Below are 25,245 nucleotides of genomic sequence, written 5' to 3' on the forward strand. Positions count from 1 at the left end.
ACCCAGAAAACCTAGCGGTCAAACAGGGAAAAAGATTCCAATTGTTTTGAAAAATGAATTGTTTTGAAACATTATATGAAATTTAACCAGGCAGTGTCCAGAGGTTTATAGACAGACAGACATGCATCCCATTATGATACTTAACCAGGCAGTGTCCAGAGGTTTATAGACAGACAGACATGCATCCCATTATGATACTTAACCAGGCAGTGTCCAGAGGTTTACAGACAGACAGACATGCATCACATTATATGATACTTAACCAGGCAGTGTCCAGAGGTTTACAGACAGACAGACATGCATCACATTATATGATACTTAATGTAAATAATCTACCAGTAATAATGGACCCTAACATTCTGATCAATGTCGTCCTATAACTGTCTCATCCTCACCTCTGGGTCAACTTCAAATGGAGGGGAATATTTCATTCTGGATCAATGTCTTCAACATGGCCTCTGTCCTTCAAGGCTCTGTGTGTCTGTCTGTCCATTCTCCTCTTGTCTGTTAACCAATCGTCTTACAGCATCAGCCCTGTTAACCAATCGTCCTTCAGCATCAGCCCTGTTAACCAATCGTCCTTCAGCATCAGCCCTGCATGAAAAAGGTGGGACGTCGGTCGGTGGATGGATCAGACCCGTCTGTCTTTCCGTCTAACAGTGTACAGTGATTGAAATGTGACCTTTGACCTATGTGTTGTTGTTTCTCTCTCTCTCTCTCTCTCCCTCCTTGCCCCTCTCTCTCAGCCTGAGTAGCATAGCCCCCCATCCCTCCCTACATCCCTCCCTCCTAGACAGGGTGTGTCAGTCGGGCGTGTCCTTTCTCTCTCTCTCTCCTTCAATCAGCAGACAGGAGCAGCCAATCAGAAGCAGCCATGTCGGGGTTCAATCTGCTACACCTGATCACCAATGCCAAGCCTGTTACTCTGAAGCCATGTGGGCTCCCTTCAGGTTGAGCTGGGCGCTGTGTGATGTGCTGTGCCTGTCTGCTGTGCTCTGCTCTGCCCTCTTCTGGTTTTTAATCTCCTTGAGATGTGTGATGTGGTGTGCCTGTCTGCTGTGCTCTGCTCTGCCCTCTTCTGGTTTTTAATCTCCTTGAGATGTGTGATGTGGTGTGCCTGTCTGCTGTGCTCTGCTCTGCCCTCTTCTGGTTTTTAATCTCCTTGAGATGTGTGATGTGGTGTGCCTGTCTGCTGTGCTCTGCTCTGCCCTCTTCTGGTTTTTAATCTCCTTGAGATGTGTGATGATTTTTTTGTTGTTGTCTCCTGCCGAAAAAAACACTCCCCACCTACATTAGTATTTATGAAGTTAATATTTGATCATTATGGTAATTATTGTAGCATTGAAGTCCTTTTTCATAGGATGTTTACAGCCGGCAGGTTTATTTGCCATGTATAATAAATACATTGTAAATATTAAAATATAGAGATACAAAGGTATTTATTTGAAAGCTTGGTGATTGTGGTGTTTTACTGCAGTTTGGCAATAACAACCCTTCTCACATTCTGCTCAGCCGTCTCTTCTCAGCTACAACCCCCCCCCCCCTTCTCAGCTACAACCCCGCCCCCCCCTTCTCAGCTACAACCCCCTCTCTGCCTTTTCAGTTGGTTAATGGAATAACTCACTGCTTGTCTTCCTTTTAGCATCTAACATACTGTGTTGTTTTTCTTTTTAAATGCTGTTTCTGCTTGACTAATGTCAACTTCTTTTATCCAGAGAGATTTGGGTTTTAGACGGCTAGAACTTTACGTTCTTCACGTCACACATGTACTTGTCTAATGTCAGAGGTTTAATATGGCTCTGTTAGTTTATTAGTTTATTGATTATACATTAGACAGGTTTCAGAAGCCTGTTTACCTGTTTAATTCCTCTGTGACCTGACGTTGTTGAATGGTCTCATTTCATTCGCTGTTTTGTGGCTACAAATACCCTAAAAGGATTGCTCACAGTCCTCGATGAAATACCACACTGACGCTCTGCTCGGTCTGGCTCCACACAGAGACCGCACTGACGCTCTGCTCGGTCTGGCTCCACACAGAGACCACACTGACGCTCTGCTCGGTCTGGCTCCACACAGAGACCGCACTGACGCTCTGCTCGTCTGGCTCCACACAGAGACCGCACTGACGCTCTGCTCGGTCTGGCTCCACACAGAGACCGCACTGACGCTCTGCTCGGTCTGGCTCCACACAGAGACCGCACTGACGCTCTGCTTGGTCTGGCTCCACACAGAGACCACACTGACGCTCTGCTCGGTCTGGCTCCACACAGAGACCGCACTGACGCTCTGCTCGGTCTGGCTCCACACAGAGACCACACTGACGCTCTGCTCGGTCTGGCTCCACACAGAGACCACACTGACGCTCTGCTCGGTCTGGCTCCACACAGAGACCACACTGACGCTCTGCTCGGTCTGGCTCCACACAGAGACCACACTGACGCTCTGCTCGGTTTGGCTCCACACAGAGACCACACTGACGCTCTGCTTGGTCTGGCTCCACACAGAGACCACACTGACGCTCTGCTCGGTTTGGCTCCCACAGAGACCGCACTGACGCTCTGCTCGGTCTGGCTCCACACAGAGACTGTTTGGGTTGGGAGAACCACCTAGAAGGAGGGAGAGATGGAGGGGGGGAGAGAGAGGGAGAGAGATGGTGGAAAAGGAGGGAGAGACAGACAGGTGGACGGAGGGAGGGAGGGAGGGAGAGATGGAGGGAGAGAGAGGGGGAGAGATGGTGGAAAAGGAGGGAAAGACAGACAGGTGGAGGGAGGGAGGGAGAGATGGAGGAGAGAGAGAGAGAGACCGATGGTGGAAAAGGAGGGAGAGACAGACAGGCGGGAGGGAGGGAGAGATGGAGGGAGGGAGAGAGAGATGGGGAGAGAGAGAGATGGTGGAAAAGGAGGGGGAGAGAGGGAGGGAGAGAGAGAGATAAAAAAGAAGGCCGAGGGAATGAGAAGCCATAAGTTTGACAAGTTAAAATAAGCAAGCGGGATAGCAGAGAACAAACCTTGCTTACAATTAGGAAACAATATTTACACTTGAGGTTGAAAAGCCAGGAAGTCTGAGAAATGTGCTAATTTGGAAGGTTGACCCCCAGCTACATCAGAGCAGGGACCAGGCTACAGTCACAGGGGATGCATTCCAGGGGTCCTCCCTAATGGCACCCTATTCCCTATATAGTGCACTACTTTTGACCAGAACCTATGGCACCCTATTCCCTATATAGTGCACTACTATTGACCAGAGTCCTATGGCACCCTATTCCCTATATAGTGCACTACTATTGACCAGAGTCCTATGGAACCCTATTCCCTATATAGTGCACTACTATTGACCCGAGTCCTATGGAACCCTATTACCTATATAGTGCACTACTATTGACCAGAGTCATATGGAACCCTATTCCCTATATAGTGCACTACTTTTGACCAGAACCTATGGCACCCTATGGTGCCCTTAGAGGCCACATTCCAAGACGAGTTCTTTATTGGCTCTCAGAAGACACATGGAAACAGTGGTCGTTTCCCTCATTCACTTTCATCTCGGTAGGACCTCGTCCTTTGGGGCGGCAGGTAGCTTAGTGGTTAGAGCATTGGGCCAGTAACCAAAAGGTTGCTAGATCGAATCCCCGATCTCTCGAATCTCCGAGCTGACAACGTACAAATCTGTCGTTCTGCCCCTGAACAGGCAGTTAACCCACTGTTCCTAGGCCGTCATTGAAAATAAGAATTTGTTCTTAACTGACTTGCCTAGTTAAATGAAGGTAAAATGTTTTAATTCACTACACCCCTTCCCAAAAAACAGAGGGAGGGAGTACACCATCCCCCCTTACCCCACTCAGTCAGTCAGTCAGTAGGAGGGCACCCTCTACCATCCCCTTACCTCACACAGTCAGTCAGTAGGAGAGTACCCTCTACCATCCCCTTACCTCACACAGTCAGTCAGTCAGTAGGAGAGTACCCTCTACCATCCCCTTACCTCACACAGTCAGTCAGTCAGTAGGAGAGTACCCTCTACCATCCCCTTACCTCACAGTCAGTCAGTAGGAGAGTACCCTCTACCATCCCCTTACCTCACAGTCAGTCAGTAGGAGAGCACCCTCTACCATCCCCTTACCTCACACAGTCAGTCAGTCAGTAGGAGAGTACCCTCTACCATCCCCTTACCTCACACAGTCAGTCAGTCAGTAGGAGAGTACCCTCTACCATCCCCTTACCTCACAGTCAGTCAGTCGGAGAGTACCCTCTACCATCCCCTTACCTCACACAGTCAGTCAGTCGTGGAAGAACATGGAGGCAGTCCTGTTTCAGTTTAAACCAACATTCCACACACACACACACACACACACACCAACCCCCTTCCTAGTTCACCCCCTTGTGCGTAAAAAGTAACTTTCCCCCCACAGGACATAGAAAAGTGGGCATCAATGGAGTCCATTCACTTCCCTGCCTTTTAACGTCCCCTTGTATTTTCTCCATTCATATGGTTTCAATCTAACAGGCAGGAATTCTCCACATAGTCCACATGAGAAGACCCTCCCTCCCTCCCTCCCAAACCACACACACCTCCTCCCCAAAACCTGAAACGGGAACGACCTCACCGGCAGCCAGATTCCTGCTCCGCACGGGGAAAATCCCAACGTTCCAGAAATGGAAAAACAAAGTTACTTCCTTTTTAAAGAAACGACAATGGTTACCGAAGCCCCGGCAGCACACTACGGCTGCATTCAAAACGCCATTTACTGTTCCCCGTGTAGCGCCCATAAAGGCGTCGTCATGCTTCCCATTCCGAAAAAAAAGTTGTGAAATGTTTGTGCTCATATTATGACAATGATTGCGTGACGTTTTTTGTTGTTATCGGGCTTCGTCACACTTCTTTCCCCTCTCGAAGCAAGTGGAAGTTCAGGAGCTGAAGTCGACACCCCTTTGTCATGTCATTGGTCAACAGAATGGATTCTTCAATGAACTGTCATGTCATTGGTCAACAGAATGGATTCTTCAATTAACTGTTTGTCATTTAACAATAGACTAATTGTTTTCACGCTCATTTTTTTTCCACATGAGAAAATACTGCAGCAAACTGTTTTAGATATAAAATTGTGCGACTAAGATCTTGTTAAAATTAATGACAGATTTCTTGTTACTCAACATTACATACTTTCCACTAGATGTTGGAACATTGCTGCTATAACAGCCTCCACTCTTCTGGGAAGGCTTTCCACTAGATGTTGGAACATTGCTGCTATAACAGCCTCCACTCTTCTGGGAAGTCTTTCCACTAGATGTTGGAACATTGCTGCTATAACAGCCTCCACTCTTCTGGGAAGGCTTTCCACTAGATGTTGGAACATTGCTGCTATAACAGCCTCCACTCTTCTGGGAAGGCTTTCCACTAGATGTTGGAACATTGCTGCTATAACAACCTCCACTCCTCTGGGAAGGCTTTCCACTAGATGTTGGAACATTGCTGTGGGGACAGGCTTCCATTCAGCCACAAAAGCATTAGTGAGGTTGGGCACTGATGTTGTGCGATTAGGACTGGCTCACAGTCGGCGTTCCAATTCTTCTCAAAGGTGTTCGGTGAGGTTGAGGTCAGGGTTCTGTGCAGGCCAGTCAAGTTCTTCCACACTGATCTCGAAAAAATCATTTCTGTATGGGCCTCCGCTTCACGCTAAAACAGGAAAGAACCCTCCCCAAACTGTTGCCACAAAAAGTTGGAAGCACAGAATCGTCTAGAATGTCATTGTACGCTGTAGCGTTAAGATTTTCCCTTCACTGGAACTAAGGGGCCGGAAACCATGAAAAACAGCCCCAGACCATTATTCCTCCTCCACCGAACTTTACAGTTGTCACTATGCATTGGGGCTGGTAGTGTTCTCCTGGCATCCGCCAAACCCAGTTTCGTCCGTCGGACTGCCAGATGGTGAAGCGTGACTCATCACTCCGGAGAATATGTTTCCACTGGCGACAACTTTACATCCCTCCAGCCGACGCTCGGCGTAGCGCATGGTGATCTCAGGCTTGTGTGCGGCTGCTCGGGCCGTGGAAACCCATTTTCATGAAGCTCCCGACGAACAGTTATTGTGCTGAAGTTGCTTCCAGAGGCAGTTTGGAACTCGGTAGTGAGTGTTGTAAACGAGGACAGATTATTTTTACGCGCTTCAGCACTCGCCGGTCCCGTTCTGTGAGCTTGTGTGGCCTACCACTTCACGGCTGAGCCGTTGTTGCTCCTAGACGTTTCCACTTCACAGTAACAGCACTTACAGTTGACCGGAACAGCTCAAGCAGGGCAGAAATCTGACAAATGAACTTATTGGAAAGTTGGCATCCTATGACGGTGCCACGTTGAAAGGACATTCTACTGCCAATGTTTGTCTATGGAGATTGCATGGCTGTGTAATCGATTTTATACACCTGTCAGTAACGAGAGTGGCTGAAATAGCCAAATCCACTAATTTGAAGGGTTGTCCACATACACTATACACAAAAGTGTCTTAGAATAATTGTGACTATGTTGAGGAAGTGTATACTGGCTAAGGCGTGTCAAGATGGACAAAACCGTACTATTGTCTCTTTTTTTCTAATTTTTCAAGCAAAGGTCTTTTTTTTAAGGGACTGTGGCGAGCACGCTTGTTTGGTTGGATAAGGCACCAGCCGAACCGAAGCATGTGGGAGCCTTAAGACTCTGGTCTAAAGTAGTGCCCTTTGTAGGGAATAGGGCTCTGGTCTAAAGTCGTGCACTTTGTAGGGAATAGGGTCCTGGTCTAAAGTAGTGCACTATGTAGGGAGTAGGGTCCTGGTCTAAAGTAGTGCACTATGTAGGGAATAGGGCTCTGGTCTAAAGTAGTGAACTATATAGGGAATAGGGTCCTGGTCTAAAGTAGTGAACTAAATAGGGAATAGGGTGCCATTTTGAGATGCAACCCTACTAAGGACTCAGCAGTGATTTCCTTGCAGAAGAAGGCTGTGACGATGGTGATGGTGATCAATGGAGGAGATGAAGGAGGGGGAATGAGAAGGCATCATACAATGTTAGGAAATTACCATCCAGTTTCAGCCTGTCATTATAAACCTGCAGTCAGCGACGTCTCCTTAACAAAATGGCGTACTGATGGACATCTAGCTCCCCTGTCCCGCCTCTCATCTAGCTCCCCTGTCCCGCCTCTCATCTAGCTCCCCTGTCCCGCCTCTCATCTAGCTCCCCTGTCCCGCCTCTCATCTAGCTCCCCTGTCCCCCCTCTCATCTAGCTCCCCTGTCCCCTGTCCCGCCTCTCATCTAGCTCCCCTGTTCCGCCTCTCATCTAGCTCCAATGTCCCCTGTCCCGCCTCTCATCTAGCTCCCCTGTCCCCTGTTCCGCCTCTCATCTAGCTCCCCTGTCCCGCCTCTCATCTAGCTCCCCTGTCCCTCCTCTCATCTAGCTCCCCTGTCCCCTGTCCCGCCTCTCATCTAGCTCCCCTGTCCCCTGTCCCGCCTCTCATCTAGGTCCCCTGTCCCCTGTTCCGCCTCTCATCTAGCTCCCCTGTCCCGCCTCTCATCTAGCTCCCCTGTCCCTCCTCTCATCTAGCTCCCCTGTCCCGCATCTCATCTAGCTCCCCTGTCCCTCTCATCTAGCTCCCCTGTCCCCCCTCTCATCTAGCTCCCCTGTCCCTCTCATCTAGCTCCCCTGTCCCCTGTCCCTCCTCTCACCTAGCTCCCCTGTCCCTCTCATCTAGCTCCCCTGGTCCCGCCTCTCATCTAGCTCCCCTGTCATCTCGGGTTAACCCAGAACTGAAACCTTGAGTACATTTGGGGTCACAAGCTTTGACTTTTACATATCCTCTGTCCACTAGAGATGTTTACCTAGACTATATTTGAGTTGTTAGCTTTGTGGAATCAGTCTGGTCTGCTCCAGGACATGCTTTGGCTGTAGCACCCCCCCCCCCCCCCCCCCCCCCCCCCACACACACACACACACTAACTGTAGAGACTGTCATGATCAATGCAAAAACAGTGGTCAGTTCCAGGCAAGAGTCAAGTAATTACAATCTAAAAACCAAAGTTTTCATTCACACCTCCCCACTTGTATGACATTTAGTTTAATGTTGATGAAGTGATGAACGAGTGCTCGTCTTGCCTGGAACCTGAGTGATATGAGAGCAGTGCCTGAGTATCTTGTTTAGACAAGGGAGTGTGATGAGTAGCTAGGGTCCTGAGTTTCTCCTGACCTGGGAAAACTCCTGGCCCTAGTGGTGATGATTTATAAATAATGATGAGGGACTAGTAAAGGCAGAAGGGGTCAGGGGGGAGACAGAACGGAGGAGACGCACCGTCCCTCACCACCCCTCCCTCCCCCTGACCACAGTAGTGGTTCTGAGACCTTAACTCTTCCCTTCTCCTCCTATAGGAACCTGCCGGACCAAGAAGACATGGCCCAAGTCCTTCTCTCAGGAGGAGCTGAAGAAACGTCTCTCCCCCATTCAGTTCCATGTCACCCAGGAGAAAGGAACAGAGAGGTATAGCCCCCCCCCCCCCTTCCCCAAAGCCTACAGTATGGGACCCCCAAAGCCTACAGTATGGGACCCCCAAAGCCTACAGTATAGAAACCCCCAAAGCCTACAGTATAGGGACCCCCAAAGCCTACAGTATAGGGACCCCACAAGCCTACAGTATAGGGACCCCAAAAGCCTACAGTATAGGGACCCCCAAAGCCTACAGTATAGGGACCCCCAAAGCCTACAGTAAAGGGACCCCCAAAGCCTACAGTATAGAGACCACCAAAGCCTACAGTATAGAAACCACCAAAGCCTACAGTATAGAAACCACCAAAGCCTACAGTATAGGGACCCCCAAAGCCTACAGTATAGGGACCCCCAAAGCCTACACTATAGGGACCCCAAAAGTCTACAGCCTACAGTGCATTTGGAAAGTATTCAGACCCCTTGACATTTTCCACATTTTGTTACGTTACAGCCTTATTCTAAAATGGATTAAATAGTTGTTTTCCCTCAATCTACACACACTACCCCACAATGACATCACAATACCCCACAATGACATCACAATACCCCACAATGACATCACAATACCCCACAATGACATCACAATACCCCACAATGACATCACAATACCCCACAATGACATCACAATACCCCACAATGACATCACAATACCCCACAATGACATCACAATACCCCACAATGACATCACAATACCCCACAATGACATCACAATACCCCACAATGACATCATAATACCCCACAATGACTAAGCAAAAACAGGTTTGTAGAAATGTTTGCAAATGTATAAAAAAAAAATATATACTGATATCACATTTACATAAGTATTCAGACCCTTTAATCAGCACTTTGTTGAAGCTCTTTTGGCAGCGATTACAGCCTCAAGTCTTCTGGGGTAGGACGCTACAAGCTTGGCACACCTGTATTTTTGGAATGTCTCCCATTTTTCTCTGCAGATCCTCCCAGAGTTCCTGAGCGCTCTGGAGCAGGTTTTCATCAAGAATCTCTCTGTTCTTTGCTCTGTTCATGTTTCCCTCGAACCTGACTAATCTCCCAGTCCCCGTCGATGGAAAAACATCCCCACCAGCATGATGCTGCCACCACCATGCTTGACCATAGGGATGGTGCCACCACTATGCTTCACCATAGGGATGGTGCCACCACCGTGCTTCACCATAGGGATGTTGCCACCACCGTGCTTCACCATAGGGATGGTGCCACCACCGTGCTTCACCATAGGGATGGTGCCACCACTGTGCTTCACCATAGGGATGGTGCCACCACCGTGCTTCACCATAGGGATGTTGCCACCACCGTGCTTCACCATAGGGATGCTGCCACCACCATGCTTCACCATAGGGATGGTGCCACCACCATGTTTCACCATAGGGATGGTGCCACCACCGTGCTTCACCATAGGGATGTTGCCACCACCGTGCTTCACCATAGGGATGCTGCCACCACCGTGCTTCACCATAGGGATGCTGCCAGGTTTCCTCCAGACGTGGCTTTTGGCATTCAGGCCAAACAGTTCAATCTTGGTTTCATCCGACAAGAGAATCTTGTTTCTCGTGGTCAGAGTCTTTAGGTGCCTTTTGGCAAACTCCAAGTGGGCTGTCATGTGTCTTTTACTGAGATGCTGTCCTGAGGTGCTGTCCAGAAGGACAACCATCTCCACAGAGGGGCCCTGAAGCTCTGTCAGAGTGACCATCGGGTTCTTGGTCACTTCCTCTGACCAAGGCCCTTCTCCACAGATTTCTCAGTTTAGCCAGGAAGCCAGCTCTAGGAAGAGTCTTGGTGGTTCCAAACTTCTTTCATTTAAGAACGAGGGAGGCCACTGTTCTTGGGGACCTTCAGTACTGCAGAAATGTTTTGGTACCCTTCCCCAGATCTGTGCCTCGACACAATCCTGTCTCTGAGCTCTTTCATGGCTTGGTTTTTGCTCATGACATGCACTGTCAACTGTGGGACCTGCCTTTCTAAATCATGTCTAATCAATAGAATTTACCACAGGTGGATTCCAATCAAGTTGTAGAAACATCTGAAGGATGATCAATGGAAACAGGATGTACCTGAGCTACATTTTTGAGTCTCATAGCAAAGGGTCTGTAAATGCTTATGTAAATAAGTTATTCCTGTTATATTTTTGCAAAGATTTCTAAAAACTTGTTTTTGATTTGTCATTATGGGGTATTGTGATGTCATTATGGGGTATTGTGATGTCATTATGGGGTATTGTGATGTCATTATGGGGTATTGTGATGTCATTATGGGGTATTGTGATGTCATTATGGGGTATTGTCACGTCATTATGGGGTATTGTGATGTCATTATGGGGTGTCGTGTGTAGATTGATGAGGAAATTGTTTTATTTGAATCCAACTTTAGAATAAGGCTGTAACGTAACAAAAAGTCAAGGGGTCTGAATACTTTCCAAATGCACTGTACAGTAAAGGGCCCCCCCAAAAGCCTACAGTATACAGTCCACTGACCCCAGTAGTTGGAAGAGGGAGGAAAGTCAATCAAGTCAATTCATTTAGGGGGGTATATATAGTGTACAACAATAAGCATTTCTGTAAACACCAATGAAAAGGAAAAGATGTGTAAGAATTATTGCGTAATTATAGTAATTAAGATACGTGATTTTTTGTTGTTGTTGTTGTGTGTCATTTTTCCCCAAACACAACGTTCCAGAACATTCCTGTGTCACATCGACATTAAAGCTTGGCTGGCGTATCCTAACGGTCCTAGCTGGGTCCACACTAACCCGTCTTTAGAGGCTGCAGCGTGTCTAGGCAGTCGGCAGCAAAACTGTTGTTTGCTGTAAAATAAGGGGGAATTCTCAAAATGAGACCATATTCCCCAATGGGCTCGGTCAAAAACAGTGTTCTATATAGGGAATAGGGTGCCATTTGGGCTCTGGTCCAAAACACTGCTTTAAATAGGGAATAGGGGGCCATTTGGGCTCTGGTCAAAAACACTGCTTTATATAGGGAATAGGGGGCCATTTGGGCTCTGGTCCAAAACACTGCTCTATATAGGGAATAGGGTGCCATTTGGGACACAAAGAAGAAACTCAGTGACACTAGTCTCCACCCATGATGTTCTTATTGAGGCGCATTGGGCCTATGGCTGTTATTATGCGGTTGTCTTAAGTTGACTGCACTAACCGTTGCTCTGGATAAATGACTAAAATGACTTGCCTGGACTGTACGAGTGTAACTAGTGCGTTGATCCATCTCCCCCCCCTCACAGTGCCTTCAGAGGGGAATACACTGAATATAAAGAGGATGGCATCTACACCTGTGTCGTCTGTGGCTCCCCGCTGTTCAAGTAAGTTCTTAGAATGTCGGTGACATCATTACTGTATCCACACTTCTTATCTCCTTCTGACTGGTCTAACCTTCCTCTCCTCAGAGCTAGTTTAGTCCCTTCTAGTCTCTCTCTGATTTGGTTAAAGAGGCACTGTCCCTCTTAGTCCCTAGTCTCTCTCTGATTGGTTCAAGAGGCACTGTCCCTCCTCTTAGTCCCTAGTCCCTGGTCTCTCTCTAATTGGTTAAAGAGGCACTGTCGCTCCTCTTAGTCCCTAGTCTCTCTCTGATTGGTTAAAGAGGCACTGTCCCTCCTCTTAGTCCCTAGTCTCTCTCTGATTGGTTCAAGAGGCACTGTCCCTCCTCTTAGTCCCTAGTCTCTCTCTAATTGGTTAAAGAGGCACTGTCGCTCCTCTTAGTCCCTAGTCTCTCTCTGATTGGTTAAAGAGGCACTGTCCCTCCTCTTAGTCCCTAGTCTCTCTCTGATTGGTTAAAGAGGCACTGTCCCTCCTCTTAGTCCCTAGTCTCTCTCTAATTGGTTAAAGAGGCACTGTCCCTCCTCTTAGTCCCTAGTCTCTCTCTGATTGGTTAAAGAGCCACTGGTCCCTCCTCTTAGTCCCTTGTCTCTCTCTGATTGGTTAAAGAGGCACTGTCCCTCCTCTTAGTCCCTAGTCTCTCTCTGATTGGTTAAAGAGCCCCTGGCTTGTCCCGGCAGTGGCCTGTCTGACCCATTTTAAAGGTTAACTGTAGCATCCACCGAGCCTCGTTACCAGGTTGCCTGTTTCCCTCCGCAACACACAGAGCTTCAAAGACAACCGGACAGGATTTACAGCTAGGGAAGTTTTACAGAGAGAGACACACGCGCAAATAGGACACACACACACACACACAGCCTCGTAGCTTAGACCCTATATTCCCATTGGAGACGGTTTGGGAAGAACATCCCATGTAATATCAAGGAGAGGAGAAAACACCATTTTATTTATCTTTATTTATTGTATTGTTGTTGTTGTTGTTGTTGTTGTTGTACTTTTGAAGTGCCTGCTGCTTGTTTGTATTGTTTTTTTGAGTTGAGAGAAAAGAGACTTTGTCTAAAATCCGCCGTCTCCCTTTTTGCAGGTCAGAGACCAAGTTTGACTCTGGATCAGGTAGGTTTGATACAGAAAACATTTTAACCCTCACACGTTATCCCATGACTTCATCTGGCACCGACCAACCGCCTCACAAGTCAAGGCAACGCCGAGGACGAGTCACGTTGTCTTGTTTCCCTTCACTTGCTTCATGGCAAAATACATGGTAGAATATACCTTGTTTTGAGTCCCAAATGGCACCTTATTCCCTATTTAGTGCACTACTTAGAGAATAGGGTGCCATTTGGCATGCGCCCCATGTTCCACTCAACATAATGTATAGCTGCCATCCCAAGGCCTCATATCAACAGCAGTCCCACATTAGAGAAGTTGAGCTAGTCATATTTCTCTCTCTTTATCTGGTCTTATTTACACCAGTGGATCCACAGCTTGACCCTGCTGGCTAATTTCACCTTCTTTGCAATGTGGTGTGTGTCTAGGTGTGTGTGTGTCTAGGTGTGTGTGTGTGTGTGTCTGTTTTGTCACATGCTTGGTAAAGAAAAGGTGTAGTCTGACAGTGTGTCTAGGTGTGTGTGTGTGTGTGTGTGTGTACTCCTTCAGATTTCTGAGTTTTAAAAAACAACAACACTTCCTTCCCTTCCTGCTCTAGCTAGAACACTGAGAATCTCATTGCCGATAGGTCGTTATCATAGTGGGAGGCCCTTCTCTAGCTAGAACACTGAGAATCTCATTGCCGATAGGTCGTTATCATAGTGGGAGGCCCTTCTCTAGCTAGAACACTGAGAATCTCACTGCCGATAGGTCGTTATCACAGTGGGAGGAGCTTCATTCTCTAGCAAGAACACTGAGAATCTCACTGCCGATAGGTTGTTATCACAGTGGGAGGACCTTCATTCTCTAGCTACAACACTGAGAATCTCACTGCCGATAGGTCGTTATCACAGTGGGAGGAGCTTCATTCTCTAGCTACAACACTTAGAATCTCACTGCCGATAGGTCGTTATCACAGTGGGAGGAGCTTCATTCTCTAGCTACAACACTGAGCATCTCACTGCCGATAGGTCGTTATCACAGTGGGAGGAGCTTCATTCTCTAGCTACAACACTGAGAATCTCACTGCCGATAGGTCGTTATCACAGTGGGAGGAGCTTCATTCTCTAGCTACAACACTGAGAATCTCACTGCCGATAGGTCGTTATCACAGTGGGAGGAGCTTCATTCTCTAGCTACAACACTTAGAATCTCACTGCCGATAGGTCGTTATCACAGTGGGAGGAGCTTCATTCTCTAGCTAGAACACTGAGAATCTCACTGCCGATAGGTCGTTATCACAGTGGGAGGAGCTTCATTCTCTAGCTACAACACTGAGAATCTCACTGCCGATAGGTCGTTATCACAGTGGGAGGAGCTTCATTCTCTAGCAAGAACACTGAGAATCTCACTGCCGATAGGTTGTTATCACAGTGGGAGGACCTTCATTCTCTAGCTACAACACTGAGAATCTCACTGCCGATAGGTCGTTATCACAGTGGGAGGAGCTTCATTCTCTAGCTACAACACTTAGAATCTCACTGCCGATAGGTCGTTATCACAGTGGGAGGAGCTTCATTCTCTAGCTACAACACTGAGCATCTCACTGCCGATAGGTCGTTATCACAGTGGGAGGAGCTTCATTCTCTAGCTACAACACTGAGAATCTCACTGCCGATAGGTCGTTATCACAGTGGGAGGAGCTTCATTCTCTAGCTACAACACTGAGAATCTCACTGCCGATAGGTCGTTATCACAGTGGGAGGAGCTTCATTCTCTAGCTACAACACTTAGAATCTCACTGCCGATAGGTCGTTATCACAGTGGGAGGAGCTTCATTCTCTAGCTAGAACACTGAGAATCTCACTGCCGATAGGTCGTTATCACAGTGGGAGGAGCTTCATTCTCTAGCTACAACACTGAGAATCTCACTGCCGATAGGTCGTTATCACAGTGGGAGGAGCTTCATTCTCTAGCTACAACACTGAGAATCTCACTGCCGATAGGTCGTTATCACAGTGGGAGGAGCTTCATTCTCTAGCTACAACATTGAGAATCTCACTGCCGATAGGTCGTTATCACAGTGGGAGGACCTTCATTCTCTAGCTACAACACTGAGAATCTCACTGCCGATAGGTCGTTATCACAGTGGGAGGAGCTTCATTCTCTAGCTACAACACTGAGAATCTCACTGCCGATAGGTCGTTATCACAGTGGGAGGAGCTTCATTCTCTAGCTACAACACTGAGAATCTCACTGCCGATAGGTCGTTATCACAGTGGGAGGAGCTTCATTCTCTAGCTACAACACTGAGCATCTCACTGCCGATAGGTCGTTATCACAGTGGGAGGAGCTTCATTCTCTAGCTACAACACTGAGAATCTCACTGCCGATAGGTCGTTATCACAGTGGGAGGAGCTTCATTCTCTAGCTACAACACTGAGAATCTCACTGCCGATAGGTCGTTATCACAGTGGGAGGAGCTTCATTCTCTAGCTACAACACTGAGAATCTCACTGCCGATAGGTCGTTATCACAGTGGGAGGAGCTTCATTCTCTAGCTAGAACACTGAGAATCTCACTGCCGATAGGTCGTTATCACAGTGGGAGGACCTTCATTCTCTAGCTAGAACACTGAGAATCTCACTGCCGATAGGTCGTTATCACAGTGGGAGGAGCTTCATTCTCTAGCTAGAACACTGAGAATCTCACTGCCGATAGGTCGTTATCACAGTGGGAGGAGCTTCATTCTCTAGCTACAACACTGAGAATCTCACTGCCGATAGGTCGTTATCACAGTGGGAGGAGCTTCATTCTCTAGCTAGAACACTGAGCATCTCACTGCCGATAGGTCGTTATCACAGTGGGAGGAGCTTCATTCTCTAGCTAGAACACTGAGCATCTCACTGCCGATAGGTCGTTATCACAGTGGGAGGAGCTTCATTCTCTAGCTAGAACACTGAGCATCTCACTGCCGATAGGTCGTTATCACAGTGGGAGGAGCTTCATTCTCTAGCTAGAACACTGAGCATCTCACTGCCAATAGGTCGTTATCACAGTGGGAGGAGCTTCATTCTCTAGCTACAACACTTAGAATCTCACTGCCGATAGGTCGTTATCACAGTGGGAGGACCTTCATTCTCTAGCTAGAACACTGAGAATCTCACTGCCGATAGGTCGTTATCACAGTGGGAGGAGCTTCATTCTCTAGCTACAACACTGAGAATCTCACTGCCGATAGGTCGTTATCACAGTGGGAGGAGCTTCATTCTCTAGCTACAACACTTAGAATCTCACTGCCGATAGGTCGTTATCACAGTGGGAGGACCTTCATTCTCTAGCTAGAACACTGAGAATCTCACTGCCGATAGGTCGTTATCACAGTGGGAGGAGCTTCATTCTCTAGCTACAACACTGAGAATCTCACTGCCGATAGGTCGTTATCACAGTGGGAGGAGCTTCATTCTCTAGCTACAACACTGAGAATCTCACTGCCGATAGGTCGTTATCACAGTGGGAGGACCTTCATTCTCTAGCTACAACACTGAGCATCTCACTGCCGATAGGTCGTTATCACAGTGGGAGGACCTTCATTCTCTAGCTACAACACTGAGAATCTCACTGCCGATAGGTCGTTATCACAGTGGGAGGAGCTTCATTCTCTAGCTACAACACTGAGAATCTCACTGCCGATAGGTCGTTATCACAGTGGGAGGAGCTTCATTCTCTAGCTACAACACTGAGAATCTCACTGCCGATAGGTCGTTATCACAGTGGGAGGAGCTTCATTCTCTAGCTACAACACTGAGAATCTCACTGCCGATAGGTCGTTATCACAGTGGGAGGAGCTTCATTCTCTAGCTACAACACTGAGAATCTCACTGCCGATAGGTCGTTATCACAGTGGGAGGAGCTTCATTCTCTAGCTACAACACTGAGAATCTCACTGCCGATAGGTCGTTATCACAGTGGGAGGAGCTTCATTCTCTAGCTACAACACTGAGAATCTCACTGCCGATAGGTCGTTATCACAGTGGGAGGAGCTTCATTCTCTAGCTACAACACTGAGAATCTCACTGCCGATAGGTCGTTATCACAGTGGGAGGAGCTTCATTCTCTAGCTACAACACTGAGAATCTCACTGCCGATAGGTCGTTATCACAGTGGGAGGAGCTTCATTCTCTAGCTACAACACTGAGAATCTCACTGCCGATAGGTCGTTATCACAGTGGGAGGAGCTTCATTCTCTAGCTACAACACTGAGAATCTCACTGCCGATAGGTCGTTATCACAGTGGGAGGACCTTCATTCTCTAGCTACAACACTGAGAATCTCACTGCCGATAGGTCGTTATCACAGTGGGAGGAGCTTCATTCTCTAGCTACAACACTGAGAATCTCACTGCCGATAGGTCGTTATCACAGTGGGAGGACCTTCATTCTCTAGCTACAACACTGAGAATCTCACTGCCGATAGGTCGTTATCACAGTGGGAGGACCTTCATTCTCTAGCTACAACACTGAGAATCTCACTGCCGATAGGTCGTTATCACAGTGGGAGGAGCTTCATTCTCTAGCTACAACACTGAGAATCTCACTGCCGATAGGTCGTTATCACAGTGGGAGGAGCTTCATTCTCTAGCTACAACACTGAGAATCTCACTGCCGATAGGTCGTTATCACAGTGGGAGGAGCTTCATTCTCTAGCTACAACACTGAGAATCTCACTGCCGGCAAGAAGTAAGAGCAGTGCATTACATAGGCTGTATCCTAAATGGTGTCCTCTAAGACTCTTCCAGAGAGGTGTTTTTAAATGAAAGCTATCTGGGAGTCTGTCATAGCTAATCCTTTAGGAATTCCTGTTGGGTTTAATTGCAGTCTCTCTCTGACCAGCGATTTGTCTTAGGCTGTAATTAGGAAATACCTGAGAGGGGAGATCGGCCGCGGTGTCACTGGAGACCGGGGAGGAACTGTGGGGAATGTTACGATTCTTTAACTGAAGGGTTTCAGGGAAATTATTTTGATTGAGGATGAGTGAATGAGGTACATTCTCAGAAACAACCCTCCTTCTGGAAAGCTATGTGGGGCAGGCTTTTGCTCCAGCCCTACTAGAAGACACCTGTTTCAGCTAACCAAGGTCCCGAGGAGCAGTGGCCTAGTGGTGAAGTTGAGATGAACAATAGGGGGAGACAGAGAGGTGTGTGTGTGGGTTGGGAGATGGAGAGACATGTTGTGTGTCCACAAGCACCAAAAAAAAATGTGCCGATTTTCTACAAAATGTTTAAGTCCCTCAAATCAACGTTTCCTTCAACAACTGAACAGATGGTGAAATACAGAAAGGCTGCTCAGCTCGCTACCCTATTCCCTTAATAGTGGACTAAATGCTACCCTATTCCCTTAATAGTGGACTAAATACTACCCTATTCCCTTAATAGTGTACTAAATGCTACCCTATTCCCTTAATAGTGGACTAAATGCTACCCTATTCCCTTAATAGTGGACTAAATACCACCCTATTTCCTTAATAGTGGACTAAATGCGACCCTATTCCCTTAATAGTGTACTAAATGCTACCCTAGTCCCTTAATAGTGGACTAAATGCTACCCTAGTCCCTTAATAGTGGACTATATACTACCCTATTTCTTTAATAGTGTACTAAATGCTACCCTATTCCCTTAATAGTGGACTAAATACTACCCTATTTCCTTAATAGTGGACTAAATGCGACCCTATTCCCTTAATAGTGTACTAAATGCTACCCTAGTCCCTTAATAGTGGACTAAATGCTACCCTAGTCCCTTAATAGTGGACTAAATGCTACCCTATTCCCTTAATAGTGGACTAAATTCTACCCCTGTCCCTTAATAGTGTACTAAATTCTACCCTATTCCCTTAATAGTGGACTAAATGCTACCCTATTCCCTTAAGAGTGGACTAAATGCTACCCTATTCCCTTAATAGTGGACTAAATTCTACCCTATTCCCTTAATAGTGTACTAAATGCTACCCTATTCCCTTAGACTGCTGTTGTCCAAACCAGGGCTGTGTACTAAATGCTACCCTATTCCCCTAGCACACACACACACACACACACACACACACACACACACACACACACACACACTCACTCCAGTGTGTGAAGTTGGAGTTAGGGATTCTCCTCTTCTGACTCATAGATTCCTCTATTCCCCAGTGTGTTTCCTGTGTTGCTGTGGAATTTCATGGCTTTGTAGTCGTTGGCCAAAGCCGTCCCCTCCCCTAACTCCTCAGGGGTAGACGGTTTACAGCTTGAGGGGGATGGGGAGTGTGGTTGTTGATGACCTACCGCAGGGAGACCATGGTGTTGGAGCTGTAGCTGGTGGTCCAGGGTGATGGACAGGGGGTGGTGCTTGTTTCAGTGAGCTGGAGGCTCCAGGGTGATGGACAGGGGGTGGTGCTTGTTTCAGGGAGCTGGAGGCTCCAGGGTGATGGACAGGGCATGGTGCTTGTTTCAGGGAGCTGGAGGTTCCAGGGGTAGACTGATAAGACCTGAAGAGGAAAAACATGGAGGAGAGTCTGGTTGTTGATGACCTGCCACAGGGAGATGGAAGGAGGGAGAGTTGTAGGAAGGAGAGAGAGTCGGAGGGAGGGAGGGAGGGAGGGATGGGGGAAGAGAGTCTGGATGTTGATGACCTACCACAGGGAGATGGAGGGAGAGTTGGAGGGAGGGAGGGAGGGAGAGTCGTAGGAATGAGGGAGAGTCGTAGGAATGAGGGAGAGTCGTAGGAATGAGGGAGAGTCGTAGGAAGGAGGGAGAGTCGTAGGAAGGAGGGAGAGTCGTAGGAAGGGAGCTGGTGGGTCCAGGAGGTAGATGGTTAGGGGCTTGAGGAGCACGGTGGAGGATGGATGGGGGGGGTGTTTAGAGTCTGGTTGTTGTACTACAGAGAGCTCTGTGGGGTCCAGGGTGGAGATGGGTGGTGGACGGCTGCAGGGAGGAGGGAGGAGGAGAGGGAGGGCAGGAAGGATAAGGAGAGGGAGGGCAGGAGGGAGGAGGAGAGGAAGGGCCCTCCCTCTCCTTCTTCCTCCTGCCCTCCCTCTCCTTCTCCCTTCTGCCCTCCCTCTCCTTCTCCCTTCTGCCCTCCCTCTCCTTCTCCCTTCTGCCCTCCCTCCCCTTCTCCCTCCTGCCCTCCCTCCCCTTCTCTCTCCTGCCCTCCCTCCCCTTCTCCCTCCTGCCCTCCCTCCCCCTCCCTTCGCCCTCCTGCCCTCCCTCTCCTTCTCCCTCCTGCCCTCCCTCCTCTTATCCCTCCTGCCATCCCTCCCCTTCTCCCTCCTGCTCTTCCTCTCCTCCTCCCTCCTGCCCTCCCTCTCCTTCTCCTTCCTGCCCTCCCTCTCCTGCCCTCCCTCTCCTTCTCTTTCCTGCCCTCCCTCTCCTCCTCTCTCCCTCTAATACTCAACCGATAACTCAATAAACAGGACTGGGCTTGGATCTGAGAAACAGGCAGGCAGAGTGAAAGCTCCCTTCCTGTCACAGACTGAGACGGTACCTAGGATGGCCCTGTAGCACTGCAGCGTCTCAAGCCTCCAGAACAAACCAACTGCTCATGGAAAAGCAGAGAGAGATGCTTTGACATTTCCTTTAATTAGCGTGATGTTCAGAAACTGCATCAAGCCTACTGCTCAGTCTTAGAAAGGGTGATTCAGAATATTTCTACTTTCTACAGAATATTTCTGTCTGTCTGTCTCTGTCTGTCTCTGTCTGTCTGTCTGTCTATCTAGGAAGGTAATTCAGCGCTGTTCTATTGTGATCTAATCCCCTACATTTAGGAAGTGGATGGAAAAAGGTTCTAATTTCAGACTGATGTCATCAACACTTCCATTAGAGGACACCGTCCTCTGTTCCTCATAACAACCTGAAACAAACCTATTTAGGGAGGGAGGAGGAGGGAAAGGAGAGGGATGAAGAGAGGAGGAGGGAAAGGGAAAGGGGGGGTAGTATGAGGGAGGGAAACGGGAGGGAGAGGGAAGCCCAACCAAGGGGTAGTATGGGGAATGGGAGGGAGGGAGGAGGGAAATGGGAGGGAGAGGGGGGCCTTGCCAAGGGGTAGTATGGGGAATGGGGGGAGGGAGGGAGGAGGGAGAGGGAAGCCCAGCCAAGGGGTAGTATGGGGGGGAGGGAGGGAGGAGGGAGAGGGAAGCCCAGCCAAGGGGTAGTATGGGGAATGGGGGGGAGGGAGAGAGGAGGGAGAGGGGAGCCCAGCCAAGGGGTAGTATGGGGAATGGGAGGGAGGGAGGAGGGAGAGGGAAGCCCAGCCAAGGGGTAGTATGGGGAATGGGAGGGAGGGAGGAGGGAAATGGGAGGGAGAGGGGAGCCCAGCCAAGGGGTAGTATGGGGGGGGGGGGGGGGGGAGAGGGAAGCCCAGCCAAGGGGTAGTATGGGGAATGGGAGGGAGGGAGGAGGGAGAGGGGAGTCCAGCCAAGGGGTAGTATGGGGAATGGGAGGAAGGGAGGGAGGAGGGAAATGGGAGGGAGAGGGGAGCCCAGCCAAGGGGTAGTATGGGGAATGGGAGGGAGAGAGGAGGGAGAGGGAAGCCCAGCCAAGGGGTAGTATGGGGAATGGGAGGGAGGGAGAGGGGAGGGAGAGGGAAGCCCAACCAAGGGGTAGTATGGGAGGGAGGGAGGAGGGAGGGAGGAGGGAGAGGGAAGCCCAACCAAGGGGTAGTATGGGGAATGGGAGGGAGGGAGGAGGGAGAGGGAAGCCCAACCAAGGGGTAGTATGGGGAATGGGAGGGAGGGAGGAGGGAGAGGGGAGCCCAGCCAAGGGGTAGTATGGGGAATGGGAGGGAGGAGGGAGAGGGGAGCCCAGCCAAGGGGAATCCTCTGGTTGACGGGGAAGATACACACAGGCCTGCACGAGTGCAAGCAGGGAGGCACGCTGGCAGGCCCACACATACACACAGCTGTGTACGACCTGCACTTTTATTTTGGGAGCACCAGTGTGAAAACACTATAAAAATTCATTGCGTAACAATATTTAATCTCTACTCTGCTCTTCTCTACTCTGCTCTTCTCTACGCTGCTCTTCTCTACACTGCTCTTCTCTACTCTGCTCTTCTCTACGCTGCTCTTCTCTACTCTGCTCTTCTCTGCTCTTCTCTACTCTGCTCTTCTCTACTCTGCTCTTCTCTACGCTGCTCTTCTCTACACTGCTCTTCTCTACTCTGCTCTACTCTGCTCTTCTCTACTCTGCTCTTCTCTACGCTGCTCTTCTCTACTCTGCTCTTCTCTACCTTGCTCTTCTCTACACTGCTCTTCTCTACACTGCTCTTCTCTACTCTGCTCTTCTCTACGCTGCTCTTCTCTACGCTGCTCTTCTCTACTCTGCTCTTCTCTGCTCTGCTCTTCTCTACGCTGCTCTTCTCTACACTGCTCTTCTCTACACTGCTCTTCTCTACTCTGCTCTTCTACGCTCTTCTCTACTCTGCTCTTCTCTGCGCTGCTCTTCTCTACACTGCTCTTCTCTACTCTGCTCTTCTACGCTCTTCTCTACTCTGCTCTTCTCTACTCTGCCCATCTCTACGCTGCTGTTCTCTACTCTGCTCTTCTACGCGCTTCTCTACTCTGCTCTTCTCTACTCTGCTCTTCTCTACTCTGCTCTTCTCTGCTCTACTCTGCTCTTCTCTGCTCTACTCTGCTCTTCTCTACTCTGCGCTTCTCTACTCTGCACTTCTCTACGCTGCTCTTCTCTACTCTGCTCTTCTCTACTCTGCTCTTCTCTACTCTGCTCTTCTCTACGCTGCTCTTCTCTACACTGCTCTTCTCTACTCTGCTCTTCTACTCTGCTCTTCTCTACTCTGCTCTACTCTGCTCTTCTCTACGCTGCTCTTCTCTACTCTGCTCTTCTACGCTCTTCTCTACTCTGCTCTACTCTGCTCTTCTCTGCTCTACTCTACTCTGCGCTTCTCTACTCTGCTCTTCTGTACGCTGCTCTTCTCTACTCTGCTCTTCTCTACTCTGCTCTTCTACTCTGCTCTTCTCTACTCTTCTCTACTCTGCTCTTCTCTACGCTGCTCTTCTCTACTCTGCTCTTCTACGCTCTTCTCTACTCTGCTCTTCTCTACGCTGCTCTTCTCTACGCTGCTCTTCTACGCTCTTCTCTACTCTGCTCTTCTCTACTCTGCTCTTCTCTACGCTGCTCTTCTCTACGCTGCTCTTCTCTACTCTGCTCTTCTCTACTCTACTCTACTCTACTCTGCTCTACTCTACTCTGCTCTACTCTGCTCTACTCTGCTCTTCTCTACGCTGCTCTACACTGCTTTTCTCTACTCTACTCTGTTCTTCTCTACGCTGTTCTTCTCTACTCTACTCTTCTCTACGCTGCTCTTCATTTCTCTACTCTGCTCTTCTCTACTCTGCTCTTCTCCACTCTGCTCTACACTACTCTGCTCTACTCTACTCTACTCTGCTCTTCTCTACTCTGCCCATCTCTACGCTGCCCATCTCTACTCTGCCCTTCTCTACTCTGCTCTTCTCTACTCTGCTCTACTCTGCTCTACTCTGCTCTGCTCTACTCTGCTCTTCTCTACGCTGCTCTTCTCTACTCTGCTCTTCTCTACTCTGCTCTTCTCTACTCTGCTCTTCTACGCTCTTCTCTACTCTGCTCTTCTCTACTCTGCTCTTCTCTACGCTGCTCTTCTCTACTCTGCTCTTCTCTGCTCTACTCTGCTCTTCTCTACTCTGCTCTTCTCTACTCTGCTCTTCTCTACTCTGCTCTTCTCTACTCTGCTCTTCTCTACTCTGCTCTTCTCTACGCTGCTCTTCTCTACTCTGCTCTTCTCTACTCTGCTCTTCTGTACTCTGCTCTTCTCTACGCTGCTCTTCTCTACACTGCTCTTCTCTACTCTGCTCTTCTCTAATCTACTCTGCTCTTCTCTGCTCTACTCTGCTCTTCTCTACTCTGCGCTTCTCTACTCTGCACTTCTCTACGCTGCTCTTCTCTACTCTGCTCTTCTCTACTCTGCTCTTCTTTACGCTGCTCTTCTCTACACTGCTCTTCTCTACTCTGCTCTTCTACTCTGCTCTTCTCTACTCTTCTCTACTCTGCTCTTCTCTACGCTGCTCTTCTCTACTCTGCTCTTCTACGCTCTTCTCTACTCTGCTCTTCTCTACTCTGCTCTTCTCTACTCTGCTCTTCTACGCTCTTCTCTACTCTGCGCTTCTCTACTCTGCTCTTCTGTACGCTGCTCTTCTTTACTCTGCTCTTCTCTACTCTGCTCTTCTACTCTGCTCTTCTCTACTCTTCTCTACTCTGCTCTTCTCTACGCTGCTCTTCTCTACTCTGCTCTTCTACGCTCTTCTCTACGCTGCTCTTCTCTACGCTGCTCTTCTCTACGCTGCTCTTCTACGCTCTTCTCTACTCTGCTCTTCTCTACGCTGCTCTTCTCTACGCTGCTCTTCTCTACTCTGCTCTTCTCTACTCTGCTCTTCTCTTCTCTGCTCTACTCTGCTCTTCTCTACTCTGCTCTTCTCTACTCTGCTCTTCTCTACTCTGCTCTTCTCTACTCTGCTCTTCTCTGCTCTTCTCTACGCTGCTCTTCTCTACTCTGCTCTTCTGTACTCTGCTCTTCTCTACGCTGCTCTTCTCTACACTGCTCTTCTCTACTCTGCTCTTCTCTACTCTGCTCTTCTCTGCTCTGCTCTTCTCTGCTCTTCTCTTCTCTACTCTGCTCTTCTCTACGCTGCTCTTCTCTACTCTGCTCTTCTCTACTCTGCTCTTCTCTACTCTGCTCTTCTCTACTCTTCTCTTCGCTGCTCTTCTCTACTCTTCTACGCTCTTCTCTACTCTGCGCTTCTCTACGCTGCTCTTCTCTACTCTGCTCTTCTGTACTCTGTTCTTCTCTACCTTGCTCTTCTCTACACTGCTCTTCTCTACTCTGCTCTTCTACGCTCTTCTCTACTCTGCTCTTCTCTACGCTGCTCTTCTCTACTCTGCTCTTCTACGCTCTTCTCTACTCTGCTCTTCTCTACTCTGCTCTTCTCTACGCTGCTCTTCTCTACGCTGCTCTTCTCTGCTCTACTCTACTCTACTCTGCTCTACTCTACTCTGCTCTACTCTGCTCTTCTCTACTCTGCTCTTCTCTACGCTGCTCTACACTGCTCTACTCTACTCTGTTCTTCTCTACGCTGTTCTTCTCTACTCTACTCTTCTCTACGCTGCTCTTCATTTCTCTACTCTGCTCTTCTCTACTCTGCTCTTCTCTACTCTGCTCTTCTCTACGCTGCTCTGCTCTGCTCTGCTCTACACTACTCTGCTCTACTCTACTCTGCTCTTCTACTCTGCTC

At 48.7% G+C, this 25,245-nt stretch overlaps 1 protein-coding gene across 8 annotated transcripts in view; it reads left to right on the forward strand.

The window, feature by feature from the left end:
• Positions 1–25,245, forward strand: part of msrb3 (methionine sulfoxide reductase B3) — a 42,961-nt gene that overhangs the window by 14,165 nt on the left and 3,551 nt on the right. For 4 of the 8 annotated variants that reach the window (XR_016486928.1, XR_016486929.1, XM_090201371.1 and 1 more), the window contains 4 exons: positions 747–950; positions 8,384–8,492; positions 11,751–11,828; positions 12,926–12,954. Coding sequence is in view for 4 of the 8 variants with exons in the window: in XM_090201371.1 (XP_090057497.1) it covers positions 875–950; positions 8,384–8,492; positions 11,751–11,828; positions 12,926–12,954 (292 nt within the window). In the remaining 4 variants the exon portion in view is untranslated. The remainder of the gene's footprint in view (positions 1–746; positions 951–8,383; positions 8,493–11,750; positions 11,829–12,925; positions 12,955–25,245) is intronic. The other 4 variants (XR_005038478.2, XR_016486927.1, XM_036956680.2 and 1 more) reach the window with 1 other exon arrangement.

Source organism: Oncorhynchus mykiss, chromosome 15, assembly GCF_057628025.1.
Source record: "Oncorhynchus mykiss isolate SJ-2025 chromosome 15, ASM5762802v1, whole genome shotgun sequence".
NCBI classification, from domain to species: domain Eukaryota; kingdom Metazoa; phylum Chordata; class Actinopteri; order Salmoniformes; family Salmonidae; genus Oncorhynchus; species Oncorhynchus mykiss.